At 42.0% G+C, this 20,423-nt stretch overlaps 1 protein-coding gene across 1 annotated transcript; it reads left to right on the top strand.

Moving 5' to 3' along the window:
• Positions 1-4,281: 4,281 nt before the first annotated feature.
• On the top strand, positions 4,282-13,972 carry LOC103740560 (neuropeptide S receptor). The gene is made up of 4 exons (XM_008841216.1): positions 4,282-4,324; positions 7,896-7,982; positions 11,809-11,989; positions 12,799-13,972. Exons 1-4 carry the CDS (start codon positions 4,282-4,284, stop codon positions 12,887-12,889), a joined length of 402 nt encoding a protein of 133 aa, XP_008839438.1. The 3' UTR covers positions 12,890-13,972.
• The last annotated feature ends 6,451 nt before the right edge of the window (positions 13,973-20,423 follow it).

Raw genomic sequence — 20,423 nt, 5'->3', positions numbered from 1 at the left:
AAGGAAAAGGTTTTAAAAATAAGGTACATGATATATTTAATTATAACTGAAAAATGCATTGACTTGACTCTGTTAACATTTCAAAAATCAATGCACAAGTTAAGGGAAGCTATTTGGAATGCATATGCTTGGAAAAGATTAGGAATGAGAGTGTATGAAGAGCTCCTAAAGATCAACTTTCAAATGAATTTTTAAAGACAAATTCATTTTAAAAGTCATCAAAACATGAATAGGCATTTCACAGAAAGGGGAAGCAGAAGCTTAGACTCACAACTTCATTGATAATTAGGAAAGTTCATGTTTAAATCTCAAGTACACAGAATTTTCCAAACACATAATTGATAAAATTGGGGAAAAAAGCTGATAATTCTAAGTATTGGCATGCATATAGATCTTATGGTTTACGGTTTACTTGGCAGTGAAACTCCTCAAAGCTGCAGGCTTTTCCATCTATTTGCTTCTAGTCTGTCCTTTCTTCTAGCAGCCACAGTCAAAAGCTGTTACTGTAGTTCTCAGATCTAAAGTTCCTTTTCCTTCCTTATCAAATCCTGGTATCTCCCTTTAATGGAATTAGTATGAGATCATCAGATATAAGTGGGAGGCCACATTCTTGGTCTGATATCTGACTCAAGGACAAATCTTAAAAGGATACTTTTGAGTTAAAACTGGGAGGGAAGATAAAACAGTGGGAGAAAAAGAGGAGAGATAAATAGTGTCTAGCCAGTATAAAAAACCAGAAGGAATCATATTAGTCCAAAACTTATTGAAAAATTACACATACAATATCTCTAAATGAGTCCATGAATATAGCTGAAGACTACATAAGAAACAGTGCCAGACAAGAGAAACCTTCCTTGGAGTTGTAGGCCAGGGTAGTCCAAGAGACTCCCAAAATTACACAGGCTATTGACATAGTCCTTGATTGATTGCCTCCCAGAACGGGATGGTAAAGACCCTATTGCTGAAGACAGGACATAATTTAGACACAGGATTTGGAACAATGGAGCTAGAACTAACCTAGAAGTCACCTCCCTTGAAGGCTAGATCTCCTAGCTTTGGAGAGCACTACACAAGCTGCTAAGGAAGAACATCAATGGATGGTTCAACCCCAGCTTCCAGGCCTAAAAACCACATCAGTGACCAGCATAGCAAACAACATTGGTGCAGTAGTGGCACTTTATCTTCAGGGTAATCAACAGCTACCTAATTGGACTTAAAGCCCGCTGAATGGGAGGGAACTCATGTGTGGTACTGTAAACCTAGCCAAATACACATAGTTGAAAAGGTCATAGATCTTAGAGAAAACTCCAAGGCTGTCACATCCCTAGGTAAATGTAATTTTTTATTACGGGCAAAATATGGATCCTTAAGTTTATAGACAACTATCCCAGTCACCACCCATCAAAGAAGCGTCTTTTTCAAGAGACAGATACCTACAGAGTTCCACAACTGGTCACACACTGAAATTGTCTATGAATTTTCCAAGCCTAAATGGCACATCTAGGATGCAACCTCTACTCCTAAGGTTTATAGAATATAGAACAAGGGATGAAGAGAACACTAATGCATCTTTCAAAGGAGCTCCCTCATGCAACAGAGGGCCAGGAAAACAAAAAGTCATAAAAGGCCAAAACACAGAGAATAAGAGTCTGCAGAGTGTGGGTCCTCAGACAGGACTCCTATATTAAATTCCACCTACCCAGGGCTCAAGGACCATTGCAGAAGATGAGGTGGAAAGATTGAAAGAGCCAGGGAAGAGGTGCATGACCACATGGAACTAGTCCTACAGGCGTCTGGGACTCTTCTCATAAGAACCTACAGCAATGGTATCAGCATGAACAAGACCCATGCAAATTTAAGCAGACAAAAACCCAGCACAGAGGGGCTGGAGAGATGGCTCAGTGGTTAAGAACACTGGTTGTTCTTGCAGAAGACCCAGGTTCGAATCCCAGCACCCACATGGCAGCTAACAACTGTCTATAACTCCAGTTCCTGGAGATCCAATGGCTTCTTCTGTCCTCCATGGTCATTGTACGACATGGGTGCTCTTACCTACATGCAGGCAATGAACACATACACATAAAATAAAAATAATAAATAAAGTATTTTTTTTAAAAAAAACAGCACAGAACTGTGGAAATGAACACCAGGCCCCAATATTAGTCGAAGAATTATTGGCGGCTGATTACTGCTGGGTGGGGAAGAGCTGATCTTCTTAAAGGGAAGAGACCCTAGAGAGCCTGACTAGATCCCAGTGGATGAATTTGCACTGAGGGATACCTGGGGACACTAACTTTACATGATTGGCCTTAACACAAATGACAGAACATTTGAACACCAGTGTGGGGTGGGGTATGGGAGGGAGCCAAAGGGAAAGGGGTTATAAAGATGATTTTCTGTATGAAATACACAAAAATTTGATTTAAAATTTTCTAAAACTTCCCAATATTAATAGCTTGATTGGGGGACCAGACCCTTTTTTTTTTTTTTTTTTTTTTTTTTTTCTGATCTAGACCTGCATAGTTAGAAAAGGCTCCTTCCTATCTTAAGGCCTGCTTTGTATTTTCATTTTGAAATGGCCCACATAGGAATGTAGCCAGTCCTGTTAGAGACCAGAAGCAGTTGGTATTTACAATTCCAAGATTAAGTCAGAGAGTTTCTCTAACTTTTTAAAAAATTTTGTTAAGTCAACCAACTCTGGTCTAAACTTATTTCTTTTTTCCAGTTCCTTCCTAAACACTGCTGGTAACAAATCAATATACAGCATTAACATTCAGCATGGTATAGAAGCACAAAACATGTGGCACTGTCTGAGCAGGCAGGCAGCCAGTGGCAAGGAGGCTGGGATACTGGTGGCCATTTGTTGGAGGCAACACACGTGGAGTCAGTTAAGATCTGTGGCCCTGATCTGAAGGGCTAAGTGCCAGAAACAGCTGAGTTAGTTGACATGTCCTCAGACCTGATGTCACCTCCGGCTGACACTGGGCTAAAAATCTCCTGAGGAAAGAACTCAAAATGCTTTCATCTTGAAGGTTCAGACATGCAGGCATGTCCACCCAACTGGATGAGAAGCAGCACCTCATGACAAGAAAGGGACAATACATTCTCCCAGAGCCTTAAGTTCAAAAGGTATGTAAGTTTGGGATTACCGGGTCACTCTGACCAAATCACTCTCCTTATTTGTGGCCATGGAGGGAAGAAAAAGCTGCTTGTGAAGCTGAAGATGCTGAAAGCCCTGGGCACCTAATCAACTACACAGGCCCCTGCAGCAGCTGAGCACAGGAGAGTGAAGCCATGTCCTTGATTTCTGGCAGTAGAACTTTGAGAGCAGGTAGCCCAGGGAGACAATGATGCTAAACAGTCCCAGCCCAGGGACTAAACTAAGGCAGAGAGAAGTGGGGCAGAGAGCAAGGCATTGGTCGCTGGCACAGGCATTGTTAAGAGGCCGTAGCTGTTGTACAGATGGTGCCCAAGCCAGAGCCTCTCCACAGAAGTGGCTGACGAATGGAGGTCTGGATGGGGTGGCATGGGCTCTCTGGAGCAGCAGCTGGGACACACAGTGGGTCCCTGCAAAGGCGTAGTGATGACCTGGCAAACTGGGACTACTCAAAGACCTGCGTTGGTTCTGCCAGAAAAACTAGAGTATAAACGATCCTGGAAAGGCCCATCCCACAGCTAAGCAAAGAAATCTAATGTGATTAAATTCTTACCTGATAAGTTCCTGGTTGTATTTGTGAATAAAAAGGCTAGTACTGATCAAAAATGAATTCTAAGTTTCAAAAAAATTTAGTACTCAAGAAAAAACACAAAAAATTAAACTTTTAAATCAATTTATACTATACAAAGACTTCAGTATACAAAATGAGGTTATTTTAAAATATTGCCAGTTAGATTTCCTGATTTCTACACAAATCACCTGCATACATTACAGGTCCATAGAGGGATCTCCCTGTGCAACAGGACTGAAATTAAAAGTCTCAAGGGGCCAGTTTCCACCTTCAGGTGCTAGATCCCCATGAAGAATGCTGTCCTGGGCCAGGGAGATGGCTTGGTGGATAAAGCCACTTACTGCACAAACCTGGTGACCTAAGTCAGGTATCTGGAATCCCACATAATGCTGGAAGAATAAAACAGACTGCATAAAGTTGTCCACTGACACCTCCACATGCTCTGCACCACACAATAATAAACAAGCAAAGACTACTGGTGGCTCTGTAGGGAGCCTGAATCCTTAAGAAGGTAAAGAGCCTAAACTGGCCATTTAGAGATCAAATTTCTGGCATGACATTCATTAAGGTTGTACCTTCGAAGCGCAGCAGTGTGAGTGAGCTGCTTCCTCCAGCCACAGATGAAGGGGCTGGCTGCATCTAGGCTTCCCAAGCCCTTCATCCACAGTGACAGCTGAATTTCCGTTTTCACTCCAGCTCAGTGCCAAGGCCTGAGTACAAATAATCCTTTTATCTCCCAATAAAGGGGAATTACCTGCATTCTGCAGCTCTATTCTCTTTGAAGAGCTGTCTTTAGAGCTGGAGGCTTTGCATTTCCTGGAGTGGTCGCATTAAAGACGATTTTCACTGATCTCATTGGGAGATCTGGAGGGCAGGGAGTTGATGATATTGCCACGTAGCTGCCCTGTGGAAAGAATTGAGACTTTCCATTTTAAACAGATTTCAGAGCACAAAGGTCATTCTCAAAAACTTTTCCGAAAGACCAATTAAGTCTTCAAAGCCACACAGTTTAGGGGCCAGCTGTTACCTCAGAACAGCATGTGTGGACACTTGGAAAGGACATAATTTGAGCTGCTATCATCTTTCCTTGCCCCCGTGGATATAATCTCACCCTGATAATTTCCTGCTGTCTACGGTAACACCGTCATGTAATAGACCATTTGAGGTAGTAAAGCCTTCAGTTTTCTTCCACAAAGACAGCTCACATTCCTCCCAAAACTCTGTTAAAACTTCATCACCAGTGGCAAAGTCACCCACATTTTGACCTGGGGTGAAGTCTCCCCAAACAAGCCTGCTTCTCCCAGCCTTCCACAGCACTGCTCAGCTCTCTGCCGGACAGGTCACTTTGGTTTTTTTTTTTTTTTTTTTTTTTTTTTTTTTTTTTTTTTTTTTTTTTTTTACTTTTCAATTGAGCAAACTAAGGTGGACAACTTTAGACAGCTTTCCTAAGCATACGGTCCTGGTAGAGGTGAAGTGTTTGTTCAAGTCTGATCCTGAGGTCTGGGTCTTTCCCAAGACAATAATCCTGGAAATGAGTGTCTTTACCCTTGGCACCTGAAGCAAGGTCTAGCAGCTGTCCTAGCCTCTACTCACTAGATAGATAGCACCCTATACACACAAACTTTGTGACAATTAAAACTGTATTTGACAAATAAGAGTGTATGTATTTATATTATACAAGGTGATGTTTGGTATATGTATATATGGTGAAATGATTACTAAAATGAAATTAATCAAAATATCAAAAAATGTGTTGAGAAATTCCAAAGTCTTTATGAGGCAAAACCACCCTTCTTAGGGACCATTGATGTGAAAGCATTCGAGATTTTGCTCTCTTACAATGCCGAGGTTCTACAGTTCTGAGAAATATGCGGACTAATTTACAGACCCCAACCACATCTAAAGGACTTATAAGGTATGCCCTAAGAAGTAAGAATCAATGGTACTTCAGCTCTTGTACCTAAAAAGCCCCATTCCCACCATTACTGGAATGGCGTCCCCTCTGTTAAAGAAATATTCACATTGCAAAAATGTTCAAAAGCTTCAACAGCCAGCTTCCCAAAAAACATTCACGGTCTTCCCAATTCCTTTCAGCTCCCCTCCCTACCCTGAAACTTCATGCCGTCCAAATGAGACAACTCACCATGGTAAAAATAAGCTCACTCTCGGCTTTGTTGCTCCACGTCAGAGCTCCCTGTGTCTTCCCAGTCCATTCCGACACCCCCTCTTTGCCTTTGGAATTCCTCCCCCCACCCTACCTTTGGAGGTTTGGGGTTTTTTTTTGTTTTTTTTTTGTTTTTTTTTCTGATCACTGCACCTTCCACTCAGTCCCCTAGCATAGCTACTGGAGCTGGTAGGGAATGGCTCGCTCTTCTGTTTATGGCTGATGTGTCTCTTGTGTCTCTCTCATCTTACCCATCCCTGTGGAGACTGGGCCACATTTCCTGCTGGAATGAAAGTTTCTAACGAAGGCTATTTTTGCCCTTCTATTCGGTCTATTTCTCTTGGCAGATACATTTGCTTATTAGACAAAGCTAGATTAGATTAGAAATGGGATTGAATGGATAGAACACAGGTAACGTGGGCAGTCTCTACAGAGATTAGAATAAATCTCGAACAGTCTGGGTGATGTAGTGAAGACACCTGAGGTCTGTAATTGGCCTTTCTAGTGAAACAGGACCCTTTGACATGGGCTGGCTCCAGGGTTGCACCCACTGAAGTCAACTACAACTCAGTGGTGCCCAGCGAGGAGTAGAGGAGCAAAGGGATAGTGCCCATGCTCTCAGTGAGTGTGCTCAGGTCTGTATCCATTTGGAAGGGGATATTTTTCAAATTCCCCTAATGGTGTCCTAAGATAGGGAAGCCCTGGGAGTAAGAGCTCCTCCAGGCAGGGGGTCCTATGGCCGACATTTCATCTACCAATTTGCCTTTTCTTTATTCCTTTTATCAAGATCGATTACACTTTTTTGCCCATCATAATCAACCTTGTTTTTATAACTACTTCTTGACTATGAGAAGTTGGTATTAACTCATTCAATAAACACCTATTAATCCTTCAGTGCATGGGCTTCAATTATGGACTACAGGAACGGAGAACACAAAACCCCTTCTTCATCTTGCTTATACTCAATCTTCTTATTCACTCCTCTAGTGTCTTACTAGATAACATTCATAAAGGGTTAAAGATGTATGTATGCTAAGATATGGCCAGATTTTTGTAACAAGCTTTTGTAGAGAACAGAGTTTCTGAATCAGATGAATACGAGTTGGTCTGGAGCAGTCATTGTAGGAAAGTGACTTTGCCTGGTCGCTGATGTAACTAAATGAGTATCTCGGAGAGCCTTCAAAAGATAAAGTTTCGTCCCCTGTAGTTCCATGGTCCAATTCAGCTGCAGCTGGTTCAGGCAATTGTTCTAGTTTGTTTATCCATTGCTGTGACAAAACACTCTGACCAATACCAACTTGAGGAGGAAAGGATTTATTTAGCTTACATCTCCAGGTCACAGTTCATCAGGGAGTCCAAGGTAGGAATTCAGGGCAAGAACATGGAGGCAGGAGCTGAAGCACTGGCCATGGAGGAATGCTGCTTACTGGCTTGCTCCCCTGGCTCATACTCAGCCCACTTTCTTATACAACATAGGCCTCTGAAGCACTGGCCATGGAGGAATGCTGCTTACTGGCTTGCTCCCCTGGCTCGTACTCAGCCCACTTTCTTATACAACACAGGCCCACCTGCCCAGGGGTGGCACCATCCACAGTGGGCTGGACCCTCCCATATCACTCAATAACCAAGAAAATGCCCCCACAGATATGGCCACAGGCTGGTCCAATGGAGGCAGTTCCCCAGTTGAGGCTCCCTAAACCTGGGTGTGTCAAATTGACACTAAAGCTATCCAGCACAGGCAATCTGACCACATTTTCCAAGAGAGTCTACGCATCTCATGGCATTTGCACTTTGTATTAGCGTGCAAACTGAACAGCTTCCAGAAACCAACCCTGAGCCATTTTAATCTAAAATTGCCCAAGAAGGCCTCTGGTCACAGAGGAGCAGGGCTTGTGCAAATCTGTCCATATGAAAGCTGCAAGTCTAACCTTTAGTGTTCCTGTTGTCTGAAACTGTTTCATCTTGAGCGTTTCATTTTACCATCCCTCTGTTGTGTCTTACAGATGGCAAACTGTGTACCAGCTACAACCGAGGGCTCATCTCGAAGGCAAAAATCAAGGCCATCAAGTACAGCATTGTAATCATTCTTGGTAAGCAGTGTCCACACCCGTGTTACAGAACTGTATAAAGATTCTGAAAACAAACTGGTGGTGAAGAGCCCTTGAAAGGAAGGGACTTGTTACAGGTACTTCTACCGTTGATTGGAAAGAAATGTGTGAGATTCACCAGCATGTCTGGCTGCTTCAAGGGCCAATATTTAGTTCCTAACCCCTCTCCTTAGAGCTGCCTACCAAGACCATGAGCTGTATAATATGGAGAAAATCTGATTAGGATCTAACTATCCAAATCTTATATTCAGATTACACTTGACTCAGCTGATTCCTTTAAGACACTGTCTCCTCCAGACCAAGAAGAAAACGTATGTGTAGGCCATTTCTTCTAGACATTTAATTTGAGAATCACTGCTAACACTTCCCTCATGGTCACTGTTTCTGCCCTTCCTCCTTCTCGTCTTCTTCCCTTTCCTTTTCCTTCTACACTTAGGACCCATAAAATTAGTTTGCACTGCTAACTCTCAGAAACATTCAGACAAATGCACCGTGTGCTTCCTGCCTTGTTTTGTTTCCCAGCAATGACTACTCCTTCAGGCCTCCCTAAGAAGTCTTTTAAAATAACCTCCTCTAGCTTAATCCCACTTTGGTTGTTCTCTGTGCTTTCTATTTCTATCTGACATTATACTCATTCACAAAGTCTTGTTAAGATATATCTTTATATAGTCTATAAGGATATAGAGAGGTTTTCTGTAAGGTCTTTTAGAGAGATATAATATATATGATATCCTTTTAAAGATCTACCTCCCCTCCTAGAGTCATAAATCCATAAGGCAATGACTTGCTCTTGAGTTACATAATTCTCACCAAGGCCTAAAATAGGGTCACACATACACGGCTGAATTAATATTTGTGGCATGAACAAAGAAAGAAGGATATGCAAGGTGGATATGAAGAAGGGTATGGAAAGAGGTTTGTGCTCTCTCCTTTTTATTGAGCTAGTATAGCCCCTCCCTGCTCCTCTGCCAGCTCTCGGGAGCTCCAAGAAGGCATTAGCTACATGCCAAATCACCAGAACAGCTCGTCTCCCCTTTCTAAACTGCAAAATGACAAACAGACCACATGCAGCTTGAATCAGCCAGCAGACTACATGCACACAACAACACTGCAGGCAGAACTGGGGAGAGACACATACAATTAACTCACCAGGGGTCTGAGAACCTTTCTCAGAGGTGTCTGGATTAGATCAAAAACTCTCTTGTCTTCATAATCAGAATTACAGATGCACATTCTCTGGATGTTGAGAAGGGAGATGAATATTTAAAAACACATTCCAAATCCAGGATAACCCTGTTCAGTCAGGAGCCATATTCACAGCCATGTGAGATCCTTTCAGTCTGTAGGTAAAGATGCCCAAAAAAGTGTCATCAAGTTAGACCAAAGTGGCTATATCTACAATAAATAATTTTGAAATGTCCCTTTGTCATCGTAAAATGATATGTATCCATAGTACATAATACATGTCTAACTACTGTAATTTTTAAAGTCAGAATATTGCTCTAATATTTATGTGAAATAAGAGGAAAACACAAAAATAATTCATAAAACACCAATGGCAAGTATTATGTATAACCATATAGGCCCCAAAACACTAGAAGAGTAATGAAGAAATCAGATGCTTGCACCTAGACAACTACAAGTGATATCCAATACAGGTATGCTCTCATGGAGACATAAAAAAGTAAGCAGTTCTACTGTCACTGACTTGGTTTTCTGAACAGTAAACAAACCCTGGTAAAGTTCCAAATTATCTCTTCTCCATTTACAAGGGAGTTGTTCTTCTGAAAACTTCACTATTTGTTAAAAGGTCCAAGTAGCTGGGCCTGGTGATGCACACCTTTAATACCTGAACTCAGGAGGCACTTGTAAGTTCAAGGCCAGCCTGTTCTACATAGTGAGTTCCAGGCCAGCTAGGCCTACAGGGAGACCCTGTCTCAAAAAGACAAACAAACAAACAAACAAAAAAAAGATTCATGTGTACCTATAAAAGGAGCTCACATTCTAAACCAGAGTAATTATAAACCAGCTTCTCTCCCACATGAACACCAAGTTGGGCATTCAAAAAGTATATAGGAAATATTCACTAGCCAGGCTGCTACCTTTAGTAAGCAAGAATGACTTCCCTGTGACACACACTAATAGACACAGGCAAACACATAGGCAGTGTTACTTTTGGTGTATTAGAACCACACTTCTGGGCCAGTAATGGGATTAACCACCCAGAGTCCAGAATGGTGAATGATGTTTGTGTTTGAATGGCTCACATTTAATACATTGCCACCATCTATAGCAAAAAAATCATGAGTTAATTTCTTTTTCCCATACTCTCCAGCAAATTACTGAATCCCTATCAAATGATCATAGAAGACATTTGCCCCTACATGCACACAGCCAAAGAAGTTGAATTCCTCTGAAAAAAATCTCTGGAATGAGAAAGGGGTTAATGGGAGTAAACTAGCAAAGATGTGACAAGAGAGAAGGGAAGCAGGTGTGTACAGGTGACCCAAGAAAACATGGTTCTGTGTTTATCTGTGTTCTCCAGAGAAATAGATCAATTGATTATAATCAGCTGGATAAATAGATGATAGATGATTGATAGGTGATAGATAGATGATAGAAAGATAGAGATAGATGATAGATAGATAGATAGATAGATGATAGATAGATAGATAGATGATAGATTAGTAGATGATAGCTAGCTAGACTGATTTTCTATAAGGAATTAGCTCCTGGAACCATAACAGCCAAGAATCACAAGATCGACAGCTGGAAATCCAGGAACGCCACTAGCACAAGTTCTTGTCCAAATATGAGCACAAAGGCTTGAGAACAGAATTGGCTACTCTATGTTCCAGTTGAAGTCCAAGCATAAAGATAGGAGAGGACCACTGTAACAGCTCAAAATAATCGAGTGGAAAGAGAGAAAATCCTTTCTCACTGGGCCTTACTGTTATATTCATGCCTTCAATAGAGCAGATGAGGCCCATTCACCTGCAGAGGGCAATCTACTTATTTTTTTTTCAGTCTACTGATTCAAATATTAATCTCATTCAGAAACATCCTCACAGACACACCTATAATAGCATTTAGCCAGATAACTGGGTATCCTAGGACTGTGTCAAGTTGACACACAGAATTAATTCTCACACTTTGGATTCCCACATTCCACACCCATCCTTTGAGGATTCGAACACACACACACAATGAATTTGGGCAGGAGTATTGGGTGGGGGTGTTCTGGAGAGGTTAAGTTAAACAAAGGAAAGAAATTTGAGGTCGTCAGGATGGTTTGCTCTTTGAAAATATTGGGATTGCTCTTTTCCCGCTTGTGCATCCTACAACTAGGAATGGCTGTCTGTCAGAACTCATCCTGTCTGTCTCAGGGAGTCTCTGAATGGTCTTGCTAATTTTCCTTCATCACTGTGTCTAGTGGGAGACCCTGGCCATGACTATCATGTCCCAGGCTTCCTGAAAGGAGTCCACAACCGTGGAAATCAGATCCCCTTTTCCATATAGAGCATCTGAGAAACCTCAGTTTGTGAATGTTGTTAGTAGGACATATGCATGCATATACTTAAGCAAACAAGGCAGCAATATAACATATATAACAGTTCTTAACAGAAAACCCAGCCCAGTATTTCTGAGAGCTCCCTGGTGCTAAAAAAAAAAAAAAAAAAAAAAATCCCTAGTGCCAAAAAAAAAATCCCTAGTGCCAAAAAAATCACAGTTAAAATTCCAGTCTTGGCCAACCAAGAAAGATGCCAAAGGTATAGCTGCTGTGGTGCTAATGACTCCTTCTCCATAGCCTTCATCTGCTGCTGGAGCCCATACTTCCTCTTCGACATGTTGGACAATTTCAACCTCCTTCCAAACACCAAGGAACGATTCTATGCCTCTGTGATCATCCAGAACCTGCCAGCCCTGAACAGCGCCATCAACCCCCTCATCTACTGCATCTTCAGCAGCTCCATCTACTTCCCCTGCAGGTAAGGGGTGTTCTTGCTTGTGTTAGACACACAGATAGCCATCACGTTTAGATAGTGATGCTCCTATTCCTCCCAAAGCTCTCTACGAGACTGTAGATTCACCACTTTATAGATGAGGTGCTAAGTCAAACTACTTCCCACTAGTTTGACAAATTCAAACTCGGACTCAGGCCATGGCCAGTGCTCTTTCTGTAGCATATCACTTCATGTAACAACCACCTCAGTGGTGACAACTGTGGAAGAGTTTTGTTTTGTTTTGTTTTTTAATGGAAAGGTTTCCACATAATTTGCCTCAATATAGTCCTACTGTGAATAGGATACAGAACACTTTTACCACTTCACAGGTAAAATGTCATAAAGTAAGGCTCCCAAGATTGAGTGACGTTGTTGAGGTTGCTGATAATTAGTAGCAGAGTTTAAATTAAATCCCTTGACAATTATTGTCCTTCTGCTCTTTTTCATCCATTTTCCTGAGCAAACTATAGGGAATAGATGGAGAAATTCATAACAGACAAAATATCAGGATGGTTTCAGGCTTTGCTTAATAGCAGTTCCTGGGTTCAGATTCTGCTTATCCATAGCTAAGTGTGACCTTGGGCTATGAACACCCATAAACTTCCATTTCTAGATATGTAAATTGGGACTCAGCCCAGTCTACTTTTTGGTCAGATGGTGTCTCTGTCCACCAGGCTCTGGTGCTGACCTGAAGAAGGGCTGCGAGTGGTAGAGAATGAGGCTCAGTTATTATAGCTTCTCCTTTTAGTAGGTCAAATTATTTTCCTTCACTGCTTTATTCTGACTTTCTCTAGGGAGCAAAGAGCACAGGATTCCAGAATGACTTTGCGAGAGAGAAGCGAGAGGCATGAGATGCAGATTCTGTCCAAGCCAGAATTCATCTAAACCCTGGGACAATGCCAGTGCTAGGCTGAGCCCTCTCAGCTCTCCTGGATCTCCATCACCAGTCTGTGCATGTGCATGGAGCCTGAGGCAGCTCCTCCTTCCTATCCCTGCATCACCTAGGGGGTGCACAAGGCAAACTTTCTAGTGAGGGCATGCCACCTTAATGTAAGCATTAGCCAACATGAACTCCTCTATTCTTTATGTCATTTAGGAAAGACACCTCCCTCTTCCTTGCCACTCCCAGATCTCCTTCTCATATCTCAGTGCCAGCAGTGGCTGTAGGTCTTCATGAACTGAACAGACAGGCAGAAAAAAATGGAGGGTGATCTGTGAGTCTTCTAATTAAAATTTTGAAAGAAAAATTGTTTAAATTAGACTTTCCCCCCAAGTTTTGGATTGGATATTTGCTGGGTGTTTGTCCCTGAAATGCCAAGAAACTCATTCCCAGGCACTGGCACTGTGCACATCCTCTGTGTACAGAAGGAGGTGTTGGCAGCAGGAAGTCCCAAAGCCCGCTGCATCAACAAGTGATGTCTGGAACCGACACAGCCCAGCTCCCAGTCCTGCATAACAAGGTCACTAGGTAACCGTGTTCTCTGAGAAGTTAAAAATCATATTAAATAGCTATGGTCCCTTGATTGTGAATCCCAGAGAGTTGAGACTTGGAACTGACAGGTCTTTGAGTCTCTCTAAAGGCACCTTTCCCCACATTCAGTGCTCAAGCCACTCTGAGATTGATTTCTCATACCTAAGGGACACTCCTTCCCCCTTTCACTGGCTGGGAGCAGGGCTCCCATGGCTTTTCCAGCATGATGTTTTTGTAAGCTCTTTATCTTCTTTGTATGTTGCAGCCTTTGTCTATCTAACACCTCTGCTGGGAAGTACTGGTGGAGCTTATTTTGACAGGTCGGGAGTTTGGTATTTATAAGTATAATCCAAGTGAAATATGACTAAATGTTTTCCAGTCAGTTTTTTTCTTCAGATTTTGCCATAAGTGGAAATGGGATAATTTAATTTGATTATGTGTACATCCCCACCCACAGCTCTGGGATGCGCGTGAGCACCTTATTTTTAGCTTCTCATACAGCCTTGACATTAAAATCTCCTTGGCAAAATCCTCCCTTTCAGAGTTTAAATTTTTTTTCTTTGGGCCGACTGCTAGCAGAGTCATTAAAATGCTCAGTCTATTTTAATAGCATTTCAGTCCTCGTTATGGTATCAACTCAAAGCAGTATGGTTAAGGTCATGGTGGCACTGTTTCCATAAATTCCATTTTCAATTCCATCTGACCTTAGAGAAAGTATCTCTTTAGGCAGAAACCAGACACTTTAACAACTGTCTCTCAGAAAATTAGTCTCTAAATTTGAGGAAACCAAACAATCTAGCTTTCTGTCTACACAACAGTTTTGAGAGTTGCTTTCATCTATGTCCAATCAGCTAAACTTGAGCTACCCGAGTGACTGAGACGCACTTTTCAACATTTCCCTTTAAATCAAGATGCGCCACAGAAGACCCACAGAACTGTTGTTGAAATCGCTTCCTGCACAGGAGCCAATTAACAAGCAGAATCTGGCAAGCATTCGAGCAGGCAAAACAGGAGGCCCAGGCTCTCTTGACAGATGCTTTCAATCTCTGTCAAGTTCTGGTCTGCAGGAGATGTCACATGCCTACTTCATCCATCAATCGATACTTAAAGTTAAGGAGTGCAGTGAGGGGCTTTGTGCTGTCAACCACACATGAAAGTAAGGGTTGTGAGGTTGGGTCTCTCATCCCAGAGGATTCTGGAGACCAGCAGCGTAACAGAATGGATTGCTACAGGAAGCTGATGCTTCAACAAAACTTGCTTTACACTATATGGATTCTGGAATCTTCGGTTCCATTGTTTGCTGAGCTTGGGAAATGTGATTTAGACATTATGATAACATTGGTGATCATTAGTCTTATGATCTTGGACAAATCATTTCATGCCTCTGGGCATCAATTTTTTCAACTCTAACATGGGGCCAAACTAAGGATCTTGAAGCTTAGAGACTGTACTGGATTAAACTATACCTGCACAGGGCGCTTCTAAGATTCCTTACTGTGGGGACTGAAAGTTCGGTGACTCAAGGCTGAGTCATATGCCCTTTGGAGGTGTAACTTCCCTCCCTATCACATGAACTCAGAAACTAACATAATGTCCCAACCTGGAAATAGAGTAAGAGCTCTTATAAAAAGTTGGGAATTTAGTGCAACAGTCTTGCTATTTGTAGCCTTTGATGCTGAAGTAGGACCAGAAAAGACTGCATGCTGGTGGGTAAAATAAAAGTTCCAGCATCTCACAGGAAGGTGTCAAGCAGTGTATGAGTACATTGTCACACAGCTTCAGGGCCAGGTGAATATTTAGGGTAACAAGAGGAGATATGCTTAATATATTCAGTCACACTATGGAAAGTGTCTGTCCACTTACTGAATTAAATTAGACGTGAATGGTAAAAGCTCTGTTTTCAGCCTATATGTGGAGCATAATTTAATTGAACTTTAATTTCAGCAAGCAACATCTCCCACCTTTTCCCACTGAAAACACTAATACCTTTTTAATGACTTATATCTGTGATTAATTCTGAGGACAAAAAGGCCCTTTAAACTAGTCCAACACGCATTTTAAACCTTCTTCTTAGCTTCATTCAAACAACTCTGTAGACAGATGCTCAGAAATGACCTTGCCTCTTCTTTCTACAGTCCTGATACTAATAAAAAAAAGGCCATAGGCTCCCGTCTGCTGAGGAAACAGGGAAACAAAATATGTTTATCAAGAAATAAAATGATTCTAGTTTTCTGAGATCATTTTAGGCAAGCTACAGACCTGCTGCTGGCAACTTCAGTTTGTGGGTTTTTTTTTTCTTCCACTCATAATTTGAATACAGTTCATCTTTTATGAAGCTCTACCAATGTTCTCTACAGCCTTGCAACTGCATCCTGGTGAAAGGTGGCCCAGTCTGCCAACCTCCTTGCATAGAAAAATATGAAAAAGATATGCTTCATTTCTCTGCAATTGCATTTTAAGAATTCATTATCCACAACAGGTTTGGTCCAGTTAACATTTTAAATGTGCAATTCTATCCTTACAGAATGTTAAAAATGGGTGGATAGTTTCCAGTCTGCTCAGACTCCTAAAACAGGTCCCAGAGGGTAACTCAAAGTTCCTATATACAATTGAATGTAAATCTAAAGGTGATTAAATGTAATTAAGTTGTTTCAAGTTCCACAATTACTTTGAATGGGGATAGAATATGGATTAAGATTGGATACTGATACATCAAGAATAGGCACAAAGCTTTCAGGGTAATTACTAAAAGAACAGAATCAAAATATGTTAATTTTCAAACTAAAAGGGGATAAAGTTGAGCATGGTGGCACACACCTGTAATCCCAGAACTTTGGAGGTGGAAACAGGAGGATGAGAATTTAAGGCTATCCTCAATTACATAGGTTCAAGGCCATGCCTGTCTGGAAGAGGGAGGGAAGAAAGAAAAGAGGGAGGGAGGGACAGAGGGAAGGAGGGAGGGAGGGCGAGAGAGAGAGAGAGACAGAGACAGAGACAGAGAAAGAGCGAGAGAAGCTGAATGATGAAGTCCTTGGCGTTCTCCCTATTCCCCATCTTCATGTCTCCCCAGCCTTGGATGACCAGTGCTTTCCTCTTTACTTCTATGAAATCAACCTTCGTAAGTGAAATCACTTGTCAGTTTTCCTGTGTCTGGCTTGTTCGTTTAACACAGCTCTCTTAAGTTTCTTCTTCATGTTGTTGCTGATGACAGGATTCCATCCTCTTTGCTCTAAAGTACCCATTTCTTCATCCATTCATATGTTGATGAACACATCAGTTCATCCCATATCTTAGCTGTGGTAAATACCATTGCAGAGAATATGGGAATGCAGATTATGCCTTGTAATGCTATGATTTCACTGAATTTTTTTAAATCAAACAATATAAAAGAAGAGAGAAACGGGAAAATAGGACAACTGGAACAAACAGAGAGGACATAGGAAATGGTAGGTTTTCACTCAAATGTATAAACAATTATAATAAATGAAATTAAATGTTCCCATTAGAAATCAACAATTGTCAGACAAGATTTTTTAAAATTATCTGTCATTTATAAAAGACATACCTAAAACACAAAAGTACAGTTTGACAATAGAAGAATGAGCCCAGGTAATCCATGGAAACAGTAGCTAACAGAAAGCTGACACAGCAGTACTAAGATAAACCAAGCAAATGTCAGGGCTTAAAATTTAATTTAAACAGGGACACTTCATAATGATAGTTGTTAAATAAGATAGAAAGCAACTCAAAACTTCAGTGCACACGCCCTCAAAATACACACTTTGAAAGTTTGTGAGAAATAGAAAATAGAATAGAAAGAATCCTGTCTTTCTTTATTCCAGTAATTAAAGCAGGCAAAACGCAAGCCTGGCCCGGATAACCCAAATGACATGATTAGCACAGGTAGGGTGTTTCTTCTACTGCCAGGAGGAGACATTGTTTTTTGAACTTATGTGAAACAGCTATAAAGGTAGCCATATGCCAGGCCACAGAACAAGCTTTAAGCACTTAATAAAGTGCTTATCATGCAAATGTGAGGACTTGAGTTTGGATCCCCAGCACACATTTAAAGCACTGGGCATGATGGTGCACACCAGTAGTCCTAGCTCCAGGGAAGCAGAAACAGGAGGATCCCTAAGCTCACTGGCCAGCTTGTATAGCTGAATTGGTGAGATTCAGGTGTAGTGAGAGACCCTGCCACAAAAAATAAGGTAGAGAATGACCAAGGAAGAGACCTGATGTTGACTTCTGGCCTCCACAGGCACACACTCAAATGAGTATACACACATACATACACACACACACACACACACACACACACACACACACGCACACACAGGTGCATGCACACAAATTAACACACACACATTACTATTTATAAAATTCCAAATTGTAACACTGTGTGGGAAAGAGAGAGATCCCTAATTTGAGAACTGGCAGGGTTCTATGTCCTCCTGGAGCCAGCCTGGAACAAGGACGTGATCAACTGTGTTCCAGGTACATGCAGAAAACAGCAGAGACAGCAGCTGAAAGTTCTTTTCTGCATGCAAAGCCATCATCTTTCATTAGCATCCACTGATAGCATGAACACTGATGCCAACATTTTTCAAAGTCGACAGAAGCAACTTGGCTCCTCCACAGAGCCTTGTGAGTCAGTTCAGCAGAAATCAATATCTCCTTTCTATTCCCTTCCTGCCCTCTGAAGTGGCCTACAGCCCTGTGGCTTTTGCTCCTGCCCTCCCCTACTTATAGCCATCCAAAGGATCTCTCCTCCTTGCCCCTATTCATTCACACTTCTTTGCTTTCAGGGTAGAGCAGGTGCATCATACACCTGTCAAAATGTACCCCCAGAGCATGAAAGAGCAAGTAGCACACCCCAAGAAGGGATTTGCCATGTAAATAGGGCACACTGGACATAGGGCCATCATAAGCCCAGAGAACTAATCACCAAAGCAGGAGGTGGCAGAGAGAAATATTCATGGTAAATGACAACCCTCTTGTCTCCATAACTACTTGACAGACTTTAAGGAGGCTGATCAAAAGGCCCCAATCTTGGATTCATCATAAACTTCTCTAGGAGTTGAAAACATACAGATTTCTAGATCCTGACTACAAAAGTTTTAATTCATTGGGTTGGAGTAGAACATGGCAATCTGTGATTGCCCAAGAGATTGATATTCAGGGGACAGTTCTTCAATGACCCAGTGCTTCAGAGCTAGTGATCAAACTTCCCAGGTATCAGACCTCAAGTTCCTCATGATTACAGCCATCCAGCTCCCCTGTCCATCCTAACCATGAATGTGTTCTCCTAAGAGTCTGACTTTCTAACACTTGCAACTCTCCAGATACCCATTGGTAAACTCAAGACATCTTTAATTCTTTGTATTCCATATTAAGTGCATTTTTTGGAAGGTTAGGGATGTAGTTCAGGGGTAGAGTACTTGCCTAGAATGAGCAAGGCCCTTCCCAGCACCTCCAAAATGCATTTTCCTGAAGACAGTGTGTAGATACCCGTCCTAGTTTGTTTCTTCATTTCTGTGATAAAACACTCTGACCACTACCAAACTTGGGAAGGAAAGAGTCCATTCAGCTTACACCTCCCAGGTCGTAGTTCATCAGGGAGCCCAAGGTAGGAACTCAGGGCAGGAACCTGGAAGCTGGAGCTGGAGCACAGGCCATGGAGGAATGCTGCTTACTGGCTTGCTCCCCTGGCCCCTGCTCAGCCTGCTTTCTTATGCAACACGGGCCTACCTGCCCAGGGGTGGCACCACCCACAGTGGGCTGGGCCCTCCCACATCACTCATCAAGAAGATGCCCCTCAGACATGGCCACAGGCCAGTCCAATAGAGGCAATTTCCCAATTGAGGCTCCCTCAACCCAGGTGTGTCAAGTTGACACTAAAGCTATCCAGCACAATACCCAAAAGACAGTCTGAGACACACGGCTATGTGCTTATGTGATGTCCTAAAATAAGGAAAGGCACTTCCAAAGCAGCATTCTGAGGAAGATGCCATAACATACCAACAGGCTCCTCCATCAAGCCTTTCAGGGCAGTCGTTTTTTGACTTTAGGGCCTCAAAATGACCAAATGAGCCCTCTATGCTTGTTTAGGTGGATTATATCCATTGATATTTATGTTGGAAAAAAAAAATTGAAATACCTTGATGAATGCTGTAAGAACTCTGCATTTTGATAGAAAACTCTGTTTAAAATGTTGATTTAGATTTACTTGCTAAGCTTGCCTGTTCTGCCTGATTGTATCTACCACACATGGATGATTAACTTAGTTGAAATGCTAAGAATTGAAGTGCTGTAAACCTCCTTCCTGGACCCTGGACCCCAGACTCAGTTGATTTACAATGTGTCCTGTAGGCCTGTTTGCACATACCAGATAACCGATAAGGAACAAAGAGAGGGAAGTTGCACCAGGCTTACACCAGATCTACCCTTCCTGGAAAAGATGTTTAACCGAAACTATAGCTTTTAGAAGATGTTTGATCAAAGTGTCTGCTGAGGAATGCTTTTTGTGTAATGACTATGTGGGCCTATATAATCTGTACCTGAAACTGAATGGGGGTCGATCATTCTGACCAGACTTGCATGTCTCGGGAAGCCGGTCGACCCCAGCTAGCTGGAAAGTAAAGACTCTGCTTGATTTTTACATCTCCAATCCCGTGTATTTGTTACCTGGAGGGGACCCATTGAGTCACGGACCCTAACAATTTATTGTATCAAAAAATTGAAATTTGGGGCTGGAAAGATGGTTCAGTGGTTAAGAGCACTAGCTGCTCTTGCAGAGGACCCAGGTTTGTTTTCCAGAACCCACATGGTGGTTAACAACCATTTGTAACTCCAGTTCCAGGAGATTCTACACCCTCTTCTGATCTCTGTGGGCATTGCATGACACAGGTACGCTTACATAAATGCAGGCAATACACTCATACATGT

The sequence above is a fragment of the Nannospalax galili genome, unplaced genomic scaffold, assembly GCF_000622305.1.
Source record: "Nannospalax galili isolate Female #2095 unplaced genomic scaffold, S.galili_v1.0 scaffold3381, whole genome shotgun sequence".
In the NCBI taxonomy this organism is placed as follows: Eukaryota; Metazoa; Chordata; class Mammalia; order Rodentia; family Spalacidae; genus Nannospalax; species Nannospalax galili.
Note: the sequence above shows the minus strand (reverse complement) of the source record. Positions and strands in the feature narration are given on the sequence as shown.